This window comes from Ziziphus jujuba, chromosome 6, assembly GCF_031755915.1.
Source record: "Ziziphus jujuba cultivar Dongzao chromosome 6, ASM3175591v1".
In the NCBI taxonomy this organism is placed as follows: Eukaryota; Viridiplantae; Streptophyta; class Magnoliopsida; order Rosales; family Rhamnaceae; genus Ziziphus; species Ziziphus jujuba.
The window spans coordinates 31,093,602-31,109,275 of NC_083384.1; the positions used below are offsets into that span (position 1 = coordinate 31,093,602).

General features: G+C 33.3%; 2 protein-coding genes across 2 annotated transcripts; both read left to right on the plus strand.

Moving 5' to 3' along the window:
• The first annotated feature begins 1,654 nt into the window (after positions 1-1,654).
• LOC107429837 (UDP-glucose 4-epimerase GEPI48) lies at positions 1,655-6,627 on the plus strand. The gene is made up of 9 exons (XM_016040589.4): positions 1,655-2,214; positions 2,760-2,809; positions 2,920-3,055; positions 3,949-4,050; positions 4,225-4,452; positions 4,992-5,070; positions 5,591-5,673; positions 5,799-5,890; positions 6,038-6,627. Exons 1-9 carry the CDS (start codon positions 2,029-2,031, stop codon positions 6,129-6,131), a joined length of 1,050 nt encoding a protein of 349 aa, XP_015896075.2. The 5' UTR covers positions 1,655-2,028; the 3' UTR covers positions 6,132-6,627.
• A 2,519-nt stretch (positions 6,628-9,146) lies between these two features.
• Positions 9,147-15,060, plus strand: LOC107429831 (dynamin-related protein 5A). The gene is made up of 16 exons (XM_016040582.4): positions 9,147-9,499; positions 9,986-10,049; positions 10,147-10,254; positions 10,499-10,600; positions 10,760-10,810; positions 11,134-11,195; positions 11,462-11,552; positions 11,786-11,850; positions 12,492-12,686; positions 12,778-12,897; positions 12,982-13,052; positions 13,183-13,408; positions 13,489-13,539; positions 14,027-14,255; positions 14,376-14,515; positions 14,628-15,060. Exons 1-16 carry the CDS (start codon positions 9,371-9,373, stop codon positions 14,754-14,756), a joined length of 1,833 nt encoding a protein of 610 aa, XP_015896068.2. The 5' UTR covers positions 9,147-9,370; the 3' UTR covers positions 14,757-15,060.
• Positions 15,061-15,674: the final 614 nt, after the last annotated feature.

Sequence of the window (15,674 nt, forward strand, 5' to 3'; positions counted from 1 at the left end):
ATATTACCTTATTGTTACAAGTAATTCTCTTTCTTCACTTTAAGTATAGGCAAATAAAAATGCCCATAGCAAGTTTATACACCAAATTTGTGTTAAAAAAACAGTTTAAGAAGTCAAAGTCGTTAATAGTGGTCTAGGGACTAGGAACACGCTCATAGCATATGCCCCAAAAGCCAAATTCAAAGTTCAAACAAAATCTAATCATTCTATTAAGTTATCCAAATAAAAAAGTCCATAACACACACAAGCTTGACAAGTGTAAAGTGATCAATTGTTCCCAATAAGCAATCAAAAGCTTTTTCTTTTATATCATTTCACCAAGCCAATACCCTTTAGCTTTCTAATATTCTATTCTGCCATTGGCTTCACCCACATAGTTCGAGAATCATAAAAAATGAAAATAAAAATCAAATCAAATAATTCAGACCCCCCATGGACTGTACATCATAGTTCACATTCAAAAAATAATAATAGAAGCAAGCATTAACTTCCCCTTCTTCTTTGAATTTTCCTTTTGGATAACCTTTTAAATGGAGTTGTGAATGACCGTCTTATGGGGTTCATGAACGTTCACGAAAAGAGTAAGTTCTTGTTTTCTTCTGCCCAAGAAAACCAGCAAAGTCTATTAAAAGTAAATGAAAAAAATAAAAAATAAAAATAAAAGATAGTTCCTTTTTAAATGAGAAGTACACGTAATCCCCACCTTCACAATAAGTATGCCGAAAGATAGTAAGCCCCACCGTCCTTGAGATAGAAGAATATTCCAAAATTCACTATGTTATGATTTTGGATTCTATATTATTGCTATCTAAAGGGTGGATATGAAATTTTTTGGAGGGTTCTAAAAAGTTTTCCTTAATTTTTTACTTTTTTTTTATATAGAATATATTCGTCAATTTTTAGCCTCATTTTTAACCCAAAAACAAATAAGATATATTCGTTTTCCCTTCTTAAGTGCTTTATGTGTATATCTTTTTTGGAAAATCAAATCTACTTTATCAATTTCTATATACATATATATAAAAAAAAATATCTATTTTCTAATAAGCCAAATAAAGATTATGATAAAATTGGCATTCTCCTTTACTCAACTTGTATAACAAGGATATTTATTTATGTTTTAACAAATCTGTCAAATTTAATAAAGGTCAGATTTGGGCAATTGATTATTTCCCCACTTGGAAATAAATGGAAAATGGTGAAATCAATAAAATACATTTCCCAATAAATGCAAGAACATTGATGGAAAAATGTTACGTTTTTGCCTTTAATTCCTCTGTTTTCTCAATTAATTCCTCAATTAAAACTACAAGTTTTAAAGAAAAAACTAAAAGGATATTCTTAGAAAACAATATTAAATAATCCGAAACTAACCAAAAAAAAAAAAAAAAAACGAAAATTGGACTCAAAATAACTGAAAGTCCAAGTGCTTCGCTGCAATCCAAGGAAACGGAAAACGGCAAGGGAAGGATCAGATCAAGTCCAATGGTAATTCGGTCAATTCAATCCCTCCACCCAGAATAGGAGGAAGAATCTAGAAGAGTCGTGCTACAGAGTTTGTTCCTGCACCGTTAAAAAGCATTTTCCCGATTCCCCCAAAAAAAAAAAAAAAAAAAATTGTAAAAATCATAACAGTCATATTCCCGCCACGTGTTCCAGCTAATTCTCCATCTTTCACCACCAAAATCCACAACCAAAATCTTCTCAATTTTAATTTTATGTTTTCCATATTTAATAAAAATTTGATTTTTTTATTAATTTTTAATTAAATTTGGTTATTGCAGTTACGACGTTGTTTTCTCGTCCCTTCCCCAAATAAAAAGTCTGGCATCATCATCAATTCTTATAAATTGTGTCCCTTTTCATGTTTCTGTTGCGATCCGAAAAGGCTCTGGTTTCATAAGTGCGCGTAGTCTTTGTCTTTGTCTTTGTCCTTGTCGTACTACTACTAATAATAATACTAATTTTCTCAATCATCTTCATCTTCTTCCTCGTTGTTTTGCTACTCTTACTTCTCAATCATTATTCATGTCGAACAATAACATTTTGGTCACCGGCGGTGCCGGTTACATCGGAAGCCACACCGTTTTGCAACTCCTCCTCGGTGGATTCAAAACCGTCGTCGTTGATAACCTCGACAACTCCTCTCAAATTTCTATTGAGAGAGTCCGAGAACTCGCCGGTGATTTTGGCAAAAACCTTTCCTTTCATAAGGTATTATTTGTTTCTTTATTTTATTTTATTTTATTTTTTTGGGTTTTTCGTTTTTTGTTGGTGTTGTTTGGAAAGTTTAAAACTCTGAGGATACCCATATGAGTATTTTGGTAAAAGATTGTTTTTTTTTTTTTTTTGGTTATGGTTTTTATTGATTTTTGGTTTTGGGTTTTGATAAATTATTCATTTTGATCTGAGTTCCCGTCTCGGTTCGCACAAATTCCTGTTTTTCTAGCTGTTTTCGTTTCTTTTAATTATTGTTTTGTCAGAGACTTATTAGCTAGAATCAGAATATTGTTTTTTTTAATCAAGGTACAAGTTGTATTTATGTCTTATTTTCCTTTTTGTAGTTTTCTTATTATATAATTTTTTTTAGTACTGTTTTTTTGTATGGTTGAGCTGGTTCATCATGTCCTAACGGTTAAAAATTTTCAAATCTTTAGAAGTGGTGACCAAATTGTTTTTGGGATTGAATTCTTGCAGTATATTTATTATTATTTGTCTTTTTTTTTTATTATTTAAATATTTGCCTTCCCCACCTGCAGGTGGACCTCCGCGACAAACCAGCGCTTGAAAAGCTCTTCTCTTCAACATCGTAAGGACTCTGCATTTCAAGCTGCAAGTTAAACTATTTTCCTTCTGTCCCAAAAATGGAAAATATTTCCTGTTGAATGAAAAATCCAATATTTTCTCATTGGATTTCAGATTTGATGCTGTCATACACTTTGCTGGGCTTAAAGCTGTTGGTGAAAGTGTGCAGAAACCATTGCATTACTATAATAATAACTTAATTGGGACTATTACACTGTTGGAAGTCATGGCTGCCCATGGGTGCAAAAAGGTACTTTCCTATCCTTTAGTTTGTCTTTGCTTTTGTTCCTTCAGCTGCTGATTAATTTTTGATACCCAATTCATTGAAAGTGGAGCCTTTTGGAACTGTTACTATGTTCTATCATGTTGGCGCATGAATATTTTGTAATGTGATGTTGTCTCTGATATTCTAACTAGTCCTTGGGAATTGTCTGAGTTCCTAGGTTGTCTTGTCAGAATTCTCTACTTAAATTAGGATGTCTAATTATAGTTCTCTGATTTCTATGTTTGGTAAATCTGGGTGCTACTGTGGCTTGCTTCCTTCTTTGCAAGACTTTGAACCTATAGTTTCTAACGTGTTCTTATCCTAATCCTTATCTGCATCGACTATTGTGCTTTCAGCTTGTGTCAATCTTAGAATGGCGTTTGCATCATTGAATTTGATCTGTAGTATGCCTTCTTCTTTGTAATTGAAAATGGTATTTTAAGAACTCTAGAGCAGAACAAGGATTGAGCTTATGTGTGATGGATCTCATCAAATACATACGTCCCTCTCTGGTTTATGTTAACGCTTGCATAACACAACAATAACTTTTGAAGTTGCTTGATCCTGTTTGTCATTCATTATTTTTCTTTCCCACCTGTTTATAGGATAAATTGGGAGGGAGAATTATGTGAGTTCTAAAATCTCATTGCTCAAGCTAGTTAGGCTCATTCTAAATATCTGATAATTAAACAAGCAGGGGAATTTGTTTTGGGATTTTTCTGTGTGTATTAATTCTCATTTTCAGGTTCTTAATTTCTTGAAGAAATTATTCTGCACAGATCCGACCAAGTATTTTTTGTAGATGTGGTTTACGTGTAGTCTCTTCTTGATCGACTTTACTATTGTTTGACTGATTTTAAAATTTTGAATCATTCCAGCTTGTGTTCTCATCATCAGCTACTGTATATGGTTGGCCAAAGGAGGTTCCATGTACAGAAGAGTTCCCACTTTCTGCTGCAAATCCCTACGGACGAACTAAGGTATAATTAAGGGGATCTTATTTGAATATCAACATCTGATAATTTTCTTGGGAACAGTGACATTTGTGGTACTTAAAATGCTTACACAGTGCAGTATATATATCTCTTTTTTCTTTTTTCTTTTTCCTGAATCTAGCAATGAACTAATGATGTACAATGCTGTGTATATCTCAGCTTGTCATTGAAGAAATATGCCGTGACATTTATCATTCAGACTCCGAGTGGAAAATTATACTGCTAAGATACTTCAATCCTGTTGGGGCACATCCTAGTGGACGTATTGGTGAGGATCCCCGTGGAATTCCAAACAACCTCATGCCCTTTGTGCAGCAAGTTGCTGTTGGCAGGCGTCCAGCCCTGACAGTTTTTGGAACTGACTATTCTACTAAAGATGGAACTGGGGTATGCCTTTAGTTGCAGCTCGGTATTTCATTAATTTTTAGAATATACAACATTCATTGTGGAAGTATGTCTACTATTATGTGCATCTCATTTCTCAAAGTTGGTTAAGTTGTCATCCTGAAGTTCTTTGGTTTATTATTTGGTAAATCTGTCCAAAATCCTTTGGGTACCTTCAGCTGGTTGTTGAGAAGGAAGGGTAGAAGTTAATCTACCTTAGGTACCAAAATGCAGATATTCTAATCAAGTAGTAAATTTTCAATTCCTGTACCTCTGCAACTTGGTTCAAGTTATGATTGATTTCAGTCTTGCTCAATTCCTCTTTTTTATGGAATAGAATCTACTAATCTACACTCTGGATTAAGTTTTTTCTTTGTACGGTGTGAATTAATCTTTTGCTGTTATTCGTCAGGAGTTGGGCTTACTGGTTGTGCCCTTTTTTTTTTTTTTTTTCTTTTTCTTTTTCCCCCTCTCTGTCTCTCTAATCTTATGCATCTTTAGAAGATTATATGCTCATTTTGTATCTCCTGATCTCTTTTCAGGTACGTGACTACATTCATGTTGTTGACTTAGCAGATGGACACATTGCTGCATTATGCAAGCTAGATGCTGCTAAAATAGGTATTATCTTTGTATTCTAATCTTCTTTTCCCCTGTCACTTAACCCTTTGTGTTCTTGTGTTGTGTGTACAATACCATTCCAGTTAAGATGACCAGTGTTGAATCACTGATGTGCTCTTAGCACCCGTATAACTAAGTTGTCTTCTGGGTTATGTTCTACCACAAACTTAATTTCAAACTGTTGCTTAAAATAAGGCATCTACTTCTATGTGGTTTTATACAACTTCTTCACAGCATCCTAACTTTGAGATGCAATATTTGATCATTCACAACAGCAAGGCGAACATAGTTTGTTATAGAAACTTCACTTTATATTGATTCCATTTGTCTTTTCAAAAATTTTCCACATATTCAATTAGTGGAGATTTGTGAGTAACCTATATCAGCTCTTAAACTGATAAGTTGGTATGAATCATAATCATAGTTTAACTTCTGAATAGATATAGGTTTCTTTTTATGATCTCTGTGACTTTATGCATATGGTAAAATTTGATATTGATATGGATGTTTTGCTACATAGGTTGTGAGGTATACAACCTGGGGACTGGAAAGGGGACATCAGTGTTGGAGATGGTTGCAGCATTTGAAAAGGCATCTGGAAAGGTGATAATTCTTGATTGAATCAGTGAAGGCAGTGTTTATTCAGTTTTGTTATCCTTTTAGTGGTTTTTATGTTTGGCCAATTCTTTTATCGACTAATATTGTCTTGAACTAATTCACTTCTCCAGAAAATCCCTCTTGTGATGGCTGGACGGCGACCTGGTGATGCTGAAATTGTTTATGCATCAACAGAGAAGGCGGAAAAGGAATTGAATTGGAAGTAAGTGCTAGTTTATGTAAAAATGAGTATGCAAAGTGTTAGAAATCCATAATGACCAGTTGAGAGAAAATGATGAAAAACCAGACTTGGTTAATCTCCTCTGCAGCATTTGTATATGTTTTCCTTATAAGCTTAATGTTGTTGCAGGGCGAAATATGGGATCGAAGAGATGTGTCGGGATCAATGGAAATGGGCTAGCAAGAACCCTTATGGCTATGGATCTCCCGACTCTGACAACTGAAAAGTCATCCTAACTTATGATGCTTTCAAGATTCGGTTTCTGTAATCATCTGTCACCCGTGGTGTCAAGCTTTTGAAGCCTTGAAAGATCAGATTATTCATAAAAACAAAAACAAAAAAAAAAATAAAAAGAAGAAAAAAGGAAGAAAAAAAAAATATATGAAATACTGACAAACAAACTTTGTTTGGCAAGACAGAAAAAAGCTGATAATCGTTGTGGTGTTATCTTCATAGATTACTAGGCCAGTTAGTCATATATATTTATTCCCTCCATAATGGTTAAATTATTAGTATATATACTTCCATTGTCTATCTGGGACGTAGTTGTCCCTCTAAACTTTTTCTTTTTCATTCAGGTATGAGTTTATATAGAAATCCTAGTAATGGATGGTTCAGATTTATACATTGTGAGATGGGGTCCCACAGAATGCATCTTTTACTTGATGTGACCCAAAATCTGGTTGAATCCCATACATTCTGAAAGTCGTTCAATCTAATGTAATCCTTTCATGAACTCCACTGGTTGTGATCTGGCAAAGGAGACCACAATTTCAATGAAATGCTCACTTTTCCTCACACATTGGACACTTTGATTCTGAAACTACAAAAATTAAAATTATCATTCTGAGTCAATTCAGTCAAATATTTTATTTTACCAAATTTACAAGAAATTGTATGACTGGACTATGTTGACAAGAAAATAATAAATTGAAAGAAATTCAAGAAAATTTGAAGCCGATGCGATTTTTCTTTTTTTGTTTGAAAGACAACGGAAAAAAAGTACTTTAAAAGGAATGTTCTATTGTACTTTGATGCTGAAGAATGAACACCTTGTAACCACCATGAAAGCACAGAAAAGGCAGGATTTTTACTTTTAACTTTGTCCTTTTTTGTTCTCATGGATTTAGCCACTGTCGGTCGTGTATGTTGTCTCCTGCAGCGGTAAAAAGCATTAATTTTTTGGTGGATTGACGATGGGACCCTGAAATACATGGTTGAAATTGTACCATACATTATATACACACGAAAATTTGTGTGGGCATCTAATATTATATAATATATAAATTTCTTAGTATATATTATTAGATATTTGGTAGCCATCCTACCAAAGGGACAAATGCATTTTATAACAAAGTTATATATATATATATATGTATGTAAATATAGTTTAATTATAGTGGGTTTTTTTTATTGTGAGCTTCACTTATCGTTTAACCAAAAAAAAAAAAAGAAATTGATTTCTCTGTATTTCTTCATCTTTGCTCTAGTAGTTTGGTTGATCTTTTAATCAACATGGAAGCAATCTTCCACAATGAAAATTTTTATATTTGGCTCTAGGAAAATAAAGAAAAGGCAAATAAAAGACAACAAGAGAAATCATTTTTTTTTTTTATGGGTCAAATGATAAGTAAGGCCCCAAATAAGAAGTCCAGTATATATATATATATATATATATATATATATATATATATATATAAAAATTAGTCTCAAATAAAATATAATTTATTTTATTAAATTAAGATCCATTCATAATAATCATTGCATTTAAAAAATAATAATATATATTTATATTAATAGAATTCAATAATCTTTAAATTTAAATATGAATTTTAGCTTAATCAAATAAAATAAATATTATTTAAGATAAACTGATATATAATGATTTTAATTTTCAATGACATTTTTTGTGATAAATTTATTTATTTTCTTTCTTCTTTTTTTTTTTTTATGCTAAAGGATGAATTTGTTTATCCAAATTATGATTTCAAAAGCATATGAATATTAAAAAAAGAAAAAAAAAAAAAAAAGAAAAAGAACGCATTCAGTCTTTAAAAGATACATTTGCTGAGAAAAATACACAATCATTTTGATCAGTTCGAACGATATTTTGAAACACTAGTGTTGTTTTCTTTTTTGGATGCGTGAGCCCCGAGGTTCAAGATTTCACCAAACCGTTGTTTAAGGAATAAAAAAATGTGTTTTTGTTGTTTTTTTTTTTCCAATTTATTGTTGCTTTATGAAACATGAATTTTGGAAGTTACTCTTTTTTAAAGGTTAACAAATAGCAAAAGTTGACTTCGGAGGCATACATATAGGTCGACAAGAATGATGATTATGAAACCGAGTATAATTCAAAAAGAGTGTTGCTGGTCCAACGGTAAACCCTGATGTGATGCCACTTTGAGCCGTTGGATTACTAGTTTGAATTTTTTGCTCCACCAATTTAAACTTCAAAGTTCAAACCGTGTTGGACTTCATTTACATAAGAATACAAAGACTTCGTTTACATAAGAATACAAAAGAAAACAATAATAATAAAAATAAAAATCCAAAGTTTTTCAAAATAAAATAGACGGCTTTTCTATCTCTTTCCATATGGCCATAAATTGTATGGACTATGGATTTTACACTAACACTTGGAGAATATTATTTAGATAAGGAGTTCCTTGTTTTTTCCGCTGCACTGAAAATTTTATTACCATTCGTATATATATATATATATATATATATATACTTTTTTTTTTTTCTGAGGACGAAAACAAAAAGTTCACCATTTATTTAACCAAAATATTCTCCATACATAATTATAAATCATCAGATTATTTACGTTGGGATTAAAGATGAACAAAATGATGAAATTTGGAATGGAAATTATAGTTTTTATTGGAAACTAAAATTGTTAAAAAAGTAATAAAAAAAATTTGAACCGTTGGAGGAATTGATTTGGAGAAGAAAAAAAAGAAGAACAAGAGTCGAAGTAGAATCCAAAGAGGGGCCAAAATTGTTGGAAAATGACATGGTAACGTAGATCTAGGGGGGGGGGCGGGGTGGGTGTTTGAGAAAATTCAGGTACATTTTCGTTTTTCGCTTTCATTATTAATTATTATTATTACAAAGAGAGAAAAAAAAAATAAAAAAAAAAAAAATAAAACCAAAATTCACTCAAATCGGCTCCACTGTCGCATTAGCTGGCTTTTTAAAAATTGCTTTTTTTTATTTTGATTTTTTCGTTTTTTGTTTTTTTGAAACAAATAAGAAAGAAGCCACTTCCATTCCACGCTTCTTCTCCTCACCGTCACTACCAACTTTCCCTCCCCCTCTCTCTCTTTCTCTCCTGTCGTTCGCTTTTCTTCTTTCTCGCTGATACGGTGCCGTTTTTCTCAGATCCGGGCGATCTGAGCCTGACTGACTGAGTTTTTGGTTGCCGGCGCCGGATCTTTGCGGTTAAGATTAGAAGAAATGGAGAACCTCATCTCTCTGGTCAACAAAATTCAAAGGGCTTGTACGGCACTTGGTGACCATGGCGAAGCTAGCGCATTACCTACTCTTTGGGACTCTCTCCCTGCGATCGCTGTTGTCGGTGGTCAGGTTAGCTCCCTCATCTTCTTGGTTTTGCTTTCTCAACCTTTTCTTTTTCTTTTTTTTTTTTTGTGATGGTTTTTGATTATGGTCTGATTTGCTAACTTTTTGCTTGTTTATATATAAATATATTTCAAAAATTATTTGTAAAAGATTTCGTGTTGGTCGTCTAAATCTTTGTTTTTTTGTTCAATAAGTTTTGGGGGGATCTAAAAAGAAAAAAAAAACAAAAACAAATGTTTTTGAAAGTATTTTTGATCTTTGTTATTAACAGAAATGAAATGAAATTCTAATGTACGGTTTTGATTTAATCGTGAGAAGTTGAAATCAAGATGATCTCTTACTGCTTTAGATTTATGCAATTTTTGATGTATTTGGAATTGTTTTTGGTCTATTTTGTGCATTTTGGAGCTTGAACAAAATCGATTTAATTAAATATAGTATATGGTCGTGCAAAACTAATTGCTTGCTGATATTTTTATGTTGTTTTCTCAGAGTTCAGGCAAGTCTTCTGTGTTGGAAAGTATTGTTGGCAAGGACTTTTTACCCCGTGGTTCAGGTAACTAACTTTACGGTGTTGAACTGGTTGATTCCAATAATGGGGTTTCATTCTTAATAAAATATCGTGGCAAATGATGAATGGAAATATTTTGCAGGTATTGTTACTCGGCGTCCTCTTGTCTTACAGCTTCATAAGATTGCTGAGGGAAGCAGAGAATACGCAGAGTTTCTTCACCTTCCGAGAAAAAGATTTACTGATTTTAGTAAGTTTCTTTTCTTGAGTCTTTGTTTTGGTATATGGCAATGGATTAGTACAATTTTTTTCTTCTTGCTACGTTAAGGGTCTGTTTGAACTTTTGCATAAAATATCATTTTGTTTTCACCATGTTGTACTTAACATAGAAAATTGGTATCCTGGCATATTTTTCTTGTTTGGAGAGAGGGTGGAGACATATTGCCTTTGTGGTTATTCCACCTTACCTAATAATTTAAATCTTAATTGTGAAGCTGCCGTGAGGAAAGAGATTCAAGATGAGACAGACAGAGAAACCGGTCGTACCAAACAAATCTCTAGTATTCCAATTCATCTTAGCATATATTCACCTAATGGTAAGATGTGGAGTTTGAAGTTTTGCCTATTGTCACAAGTTCTATTTTGTCTCATGAATATCCTTAGTATTTCTAATATATATATATATATATATGTACGTATATATAATATTATGGTAGCAGTGATTTGACATTTTACTATTTCTTGAATACTGACAGTTGTCAACTTGACGCTCATTGATCTTCCTGGACTTACAAAAGTAGCAGTTGGTGAGTAATGTGTTTCTTAGTTTGGCTATATGATGCAGGTCCTGTACAGAGCTAGATGCTTCGGCCCTCACTGTTATCACTTGTCATATATGTGCTCATAACAAATTTCAAGTAAAATTAAAGGAAAACGATAGCTAAAGACCTAAAGAAATATCTCATTTCTGATTCTAGGAAAATGAAAGAAATCAATTAAACCTGAGTCCCTTACAGTTCCAGGAATATGTTCATTTTTCCATTCTTTTCCCAGTCTTTTTGCAACATATTAATGTTCTCTTCTTTTCATATTATTATATTGCTTTAATATATTGTCTTGGATGATGTAGAGGGCCAACCAGACAGTGTTGTGCAAGAAATTGAGAATATGGTCCGCTCCTATATCGAGAAGGTAATAGTAGATATTAAGTAATATGTTTGTGTAGCATGTAATGTGTTAAAAGCATATTTTAATTCTGATGATTTATTTCCCCTCTGTTTCCCATTTCATGTCAGTGGATCCAATTGTTATATAAAATATGAAGTGTATGGCATTATTTATATTTTGGAATTTGGATTTCCGAGTAATATTAATTCAGCTGTATTCTTGTTGATGGCCATTGCAAAAATAAAAATTATTACCGTGTTGCATTACTTATTTCTGAACTTTTTGCGCAGCCCAACTGTATTATCCTTGCAATTTCACCTGCCAATCAAGATCTTGCTACATCTGATGCAATTAAAATCTCCCGTGAAGTAGATCCTACGGGTAACTAAAATTGGCTTCTTTCTGTCTTTATTGATATTGAATTTTTTTTATAAAAAATGGGCTTGGCTGTGTTCTCTCCCCGCCCCACCAAAAAAAAGAGGAAAGAATTATGTAAAGTTTCTTTTGGAAATAATATGAAAAAAATGTGGCTACTCTCTAATGGCTGCACCAATTTTTATTATACAAGACTTAATGGATGTTCCAGTACTCAGTTTCTAGCTATCACTTTTCAGGGGAGAGAACACTTGGAGTCTTGACAAAGATTGACCTTATGGACAAGGGTACCGATGCAGTTGAGGTAGATTGGCTTAATTTCTTGTTTTGATGTGACACAGGATAATTTTATAATGTCTGAAATTTAAAAAGTCAAAAAGAAATTTTTTTTGGTTCCAACATCTTTTGGAATTCTTCTTGAACCTTCTGCATGCTTAAGATTGTTAGGATGAAACCTAGATAGCCACTAATGCTAGTATATCAGGTGTTGCTTTTATCACCTGCATATCTTAGTGAATGTGTAGGTGAGGGTATTACCTGATTGGTCGTATGTACTTGCTTTGAGTTGTGCCAATAATGGCGCCAAAAAGATTCTCAAAGCAGCCTTTTGAGACAGTTTGCTTGTGAAATTCTGTTCTTTTTTATTGAAGAACCTAAACTCCTTTACCCACCAGTTCTTCAACTGGCTGTATATGTTTCCAAGATTTCTAGATTGAATTTTATTTTTTTGGGTAAAAGATTTAATTTTGTTAGATAATAATGAACAGAAAAATTATTTGTTTCTCAATGCAGGTCACTTCCAGTAGTGAATCATACTTTCTATAAATGCTAGGAATGTGGTTGTGTGTGTCATTAAGGCTTATTTATTGTTTTCAGTTAGAAGCCTTACATGCATTTTTTCATTTCTATGTGCTGATTCACTTAACCTCTTTTGTGCTTGCTTAGATTTTGGAAGGGAAGTCTTACAGGCTAAAATTCCCTTGGGTGGGAGTTGTGAACCGATCACAAGCAGATATTAATAAGAATGTTGACATGATTGCTGCTCGGCGTAGAGAGCGTGAATATTTTTCAAGTACACCTGAATACAAGCACCTTGCTCATAGAATGGGTTCTGAGCATCTTGCTAAGATGCTTTCTAAGGTAGGATAAGGTCTTTCTTATTTGGCTTGTTCTCTTTGTAAGATTCAGTGATATAGTTCTTCTGTGATATTTACTATTGTTATGTTTTCAGCATTTGGAAAATGTTATCAAGTCCAAAATCCCAGGAATCCAGTCTCTTATTAGCAAGACAATTTCTGATCTCGAATCTGAACTGTCTCGTCTTGGAAAGCCTATTGCGGCTGATGCTGGAGTGAGTTTTATTTACTTTCCTGTTTCACTTGATCTATCATTATACTGCACAAGAATAGCAGGTGATATTGCTTTTCTCTTTTAGGGAAAATTATATTCCATCATGGAGATTTGCCGTGCTTTTGATCAAATATACAAAGAGCATCTGGATGGCGTGTATGTGATACCTTTTTTTTTTTTTTTAAAAATAATTTTTATACCTTTGTCCAGCTTAGTTGAATATATATCTCTTCTTCTATCCATTAAGACATTAATGAATTTTTGGTATCTTCATTGCTGTCCACAGGCGCCCTGGTGGTGACAAAATTTACAACGTTTTTGATAATCAGCTTCCAGCTGCCCTTAAGAGGCTGCAATTTGATAAGCAACTTTCAATGGAAAACATACGGAAGCTCATTACTGAAGCTGATGGATATCAACCTCATTTAATAGCTCCTGAACAAGGATACCGTCGACTCATTGAATCTACTTTAGTTACTATAAGAGGCCCTGCTGAGGCAGCTGTTGATGCAGTACGTGTGACATTCTTTTTGGTAACTTCAAACATTCAACTTTGGTTTTCATGAGAATTAACTTATATTCATGTTTTCAGGTTCATTCATTACTGAAAGATTTGGTTCACAAGGCTGTCAGTGAGACCGTGGTATGTTTGTACCCTTTGCCAAAATTTATTGCTTTTGTTGTTGTCTTTTTCTGAGCTGTTGGTTTAACTTCAAACATTAATCAATATACTTACCAGGCATATAGAAAAAAATAATAATAAAAAAAAAAAATAGAACGATTTTTCAGGGAAACTTGTTATGTTAATGCTCCCTGTTTTAAATTTGAATTGAATACTTTATTCACATGGCTTGTATCACATTCATGCATGCTCTGGCAGCTGCATGTGCTAACACTCATGCATAAGCACATTCATCAATGCCCCCAATATAGGGGTTAGGCAATGCATAAATCATGTCTTCCTTCTTTTATGCATGCAAACGCTGGTTTTTAAGCTAATAAAATTAAAACCTATGCTGCCTGCTTTAAAAGTTTTGAAGACTCCAGATACCTGAAATTCCTTTCCCCAGTTAGTATGTTTGGTTCATTGTTCTGCAAGCTGTTAAAACAAGTCTGGTTCTGACTGACAGGAGCTAAGGCAATATCCTGGTCTTAGAGTAGAGGTCGGGAATGCAGCTTGTGAATCACTTGAGAGAATGAGGGATGAAAGCAAGAAAGCAACGCTGAAGTTAGTTGATATGGAATGTAGTTACCTGACAGTTGATTTCTTCCGTAAGCTTCCTCAAGATGTTGAGAAGGGTGGCAACCCATCACATTCTATTTTTGATAGATACAACGATGGATATCTCAGGCGAATTGGTAAGTCCTATAAAAGTGAAAGTTAATCTTGTGTGTTAGTGCTTGCTGTTTTGTTCTGTTTCAACTGGTAACCAGCATCACTGCTGACATTGAGTATACTTATCTTGCTTTATATAACAGGAACTACAGTTCTGTCATATGTCAACATGGTATGTGCAACTTTGCGAAACTCTATTCCCAAATCCGTTGTCTATTGTCAAGTTCGTGAGGCCAAACGAAGCTTGCTTGACCATTTCTTCACCGAGTTGGGAAAAATGGATGTGAGTGAAATATTTTCCTGTTTTCATAACAATATGTGCTTGTTTTGAAGGTAAGACAAATTCCTTTTGAATCGAGTTTTTAACTCCATTGGACTTTAAATTTCCCGAGCAGCAAAAGCGTTTGTCAGCATTGTTGAACGAGGATCCAGCAGTCATGGAACGGCGTGCTGCCCTTGCAAAGAGGCTGGAACTGTATAGGAGTGCACAAGCGGAGATTGATACAGTGGCCTGGGCCAAGTAGTTCCGCAGCAAATAATACCATCTCATTTGTATGTGGAATTTGGCGTAGATGGCGGCTTAAAAATTCATTCATTCATGATTTACTTTATGATAGGAGCAGAAATGGATTGGCTACTATATATCTTTCTTGTATTTTATATGTAACATGGAATTTGCTAAAGGAGGTGATGGCATTTTAGTCGGTCACTTGTATTCATCGCCTTCAAAGTGCTTTATATACTACATTATGATATACGGATGTGTCATTTTTTTCCCCCCCTCTTTGTTTAAGGTATATAATATGTTTGGTTCGACTTTTTATTTTATTTTTATTTTTTGTAAATCTCCGACTTAAGGTGTGGAATTTGATTATTTTTTGAGAAAAGCATTGATTTTATGCTGTATTTGAAGGGTCCAACCAGAAAAAAAAAAAAAAAAGAACACTGCATATTAGATAACGCAATTTTCATTTATTCGTCTATTTAAATCATTTTTGTTTCTCATGAAGTGTTTCATTTCCTCTATTTCACTTGAAGTTACACTTCGGAATTTTCATTCATGGCCGAACTTTTTGTAGATGGAAGGCATTTTCCCTTCTTTAATTTTCTTCTTTTTTCTTTCTCTTTTTGTTGATTTCACTTGACATTCAAGTAAAGATCTCATTGTTGATTTCACTTGATATTCAAGTAAAGATCTCATTCCTTGCAGTCGAAGAATTTATAATTTATTCAATTTAAAAGATATCAGATTTTAGTAAATTCATAGACGTTAAAATAATAATAATAATAATAATAATAATATTGGTTATATATAATTAGTTTAAAATGGTAATAATAAAACGCAAAGAAATGGAAGGTCAAAGCCTTTAAAACTGCGCAGTCATCCTCTCCAGTCATTTTCAAGTCATAAACACGTGTCGGTTAATGATGATGAAACTCCA

What these genes read in the sequence shown, in the direction of transcription:
- LOC107429837 (XM_016040589.4), top strand. Translation starts at nt 2,029, where the DNA reads ATGTCGAACAATAACATTTTGGTCACCGGCGGTGCCGGTTACATCGGA. An exon ending in ATCCCTACGGACGAACTAAG is followed by an intron (nt 4,051 to 4,224) that starts GTATAATTAAGG and finishes TGTATATCTCAG; the next exon opens with CTTGTCATTGAAGAAATATG. An exon ending in GCTAGATGCTGCTAAAATAG is followed by an intron (nt 5,071 to 5,590) that starts GTATTATCTTTG and finishes TTTGCTACATAG; the next exon opens with GTTGTGAGGTATACAACCTG.
- LOC107429831 (XM_016040582.4), top strand. Translation starts at nt 9,371, where the DNA reads ATGGAGAACCTCATCTCTCTGGTCAACAAAATTCAAAGGGCTTGTACG. An exon ending in CCGTGAAGTAGATCCTACGG is followed by an intron (nt 11,553 to 11,785) that starts GTAACTAAAATT and finishes ATCACTTTTCAG; the next exon opens with GGGAGAGAACACTTGGAGTC. An exon ending in TTGCTAAGATGCTTTCTAAG is followed by an intron (nt 12,687 to 12,777) that starts GTAGGATAAGGT and finishes TTATGTTTTCAG; the next exon opens with CATTTGGAAAATGTTATCAA.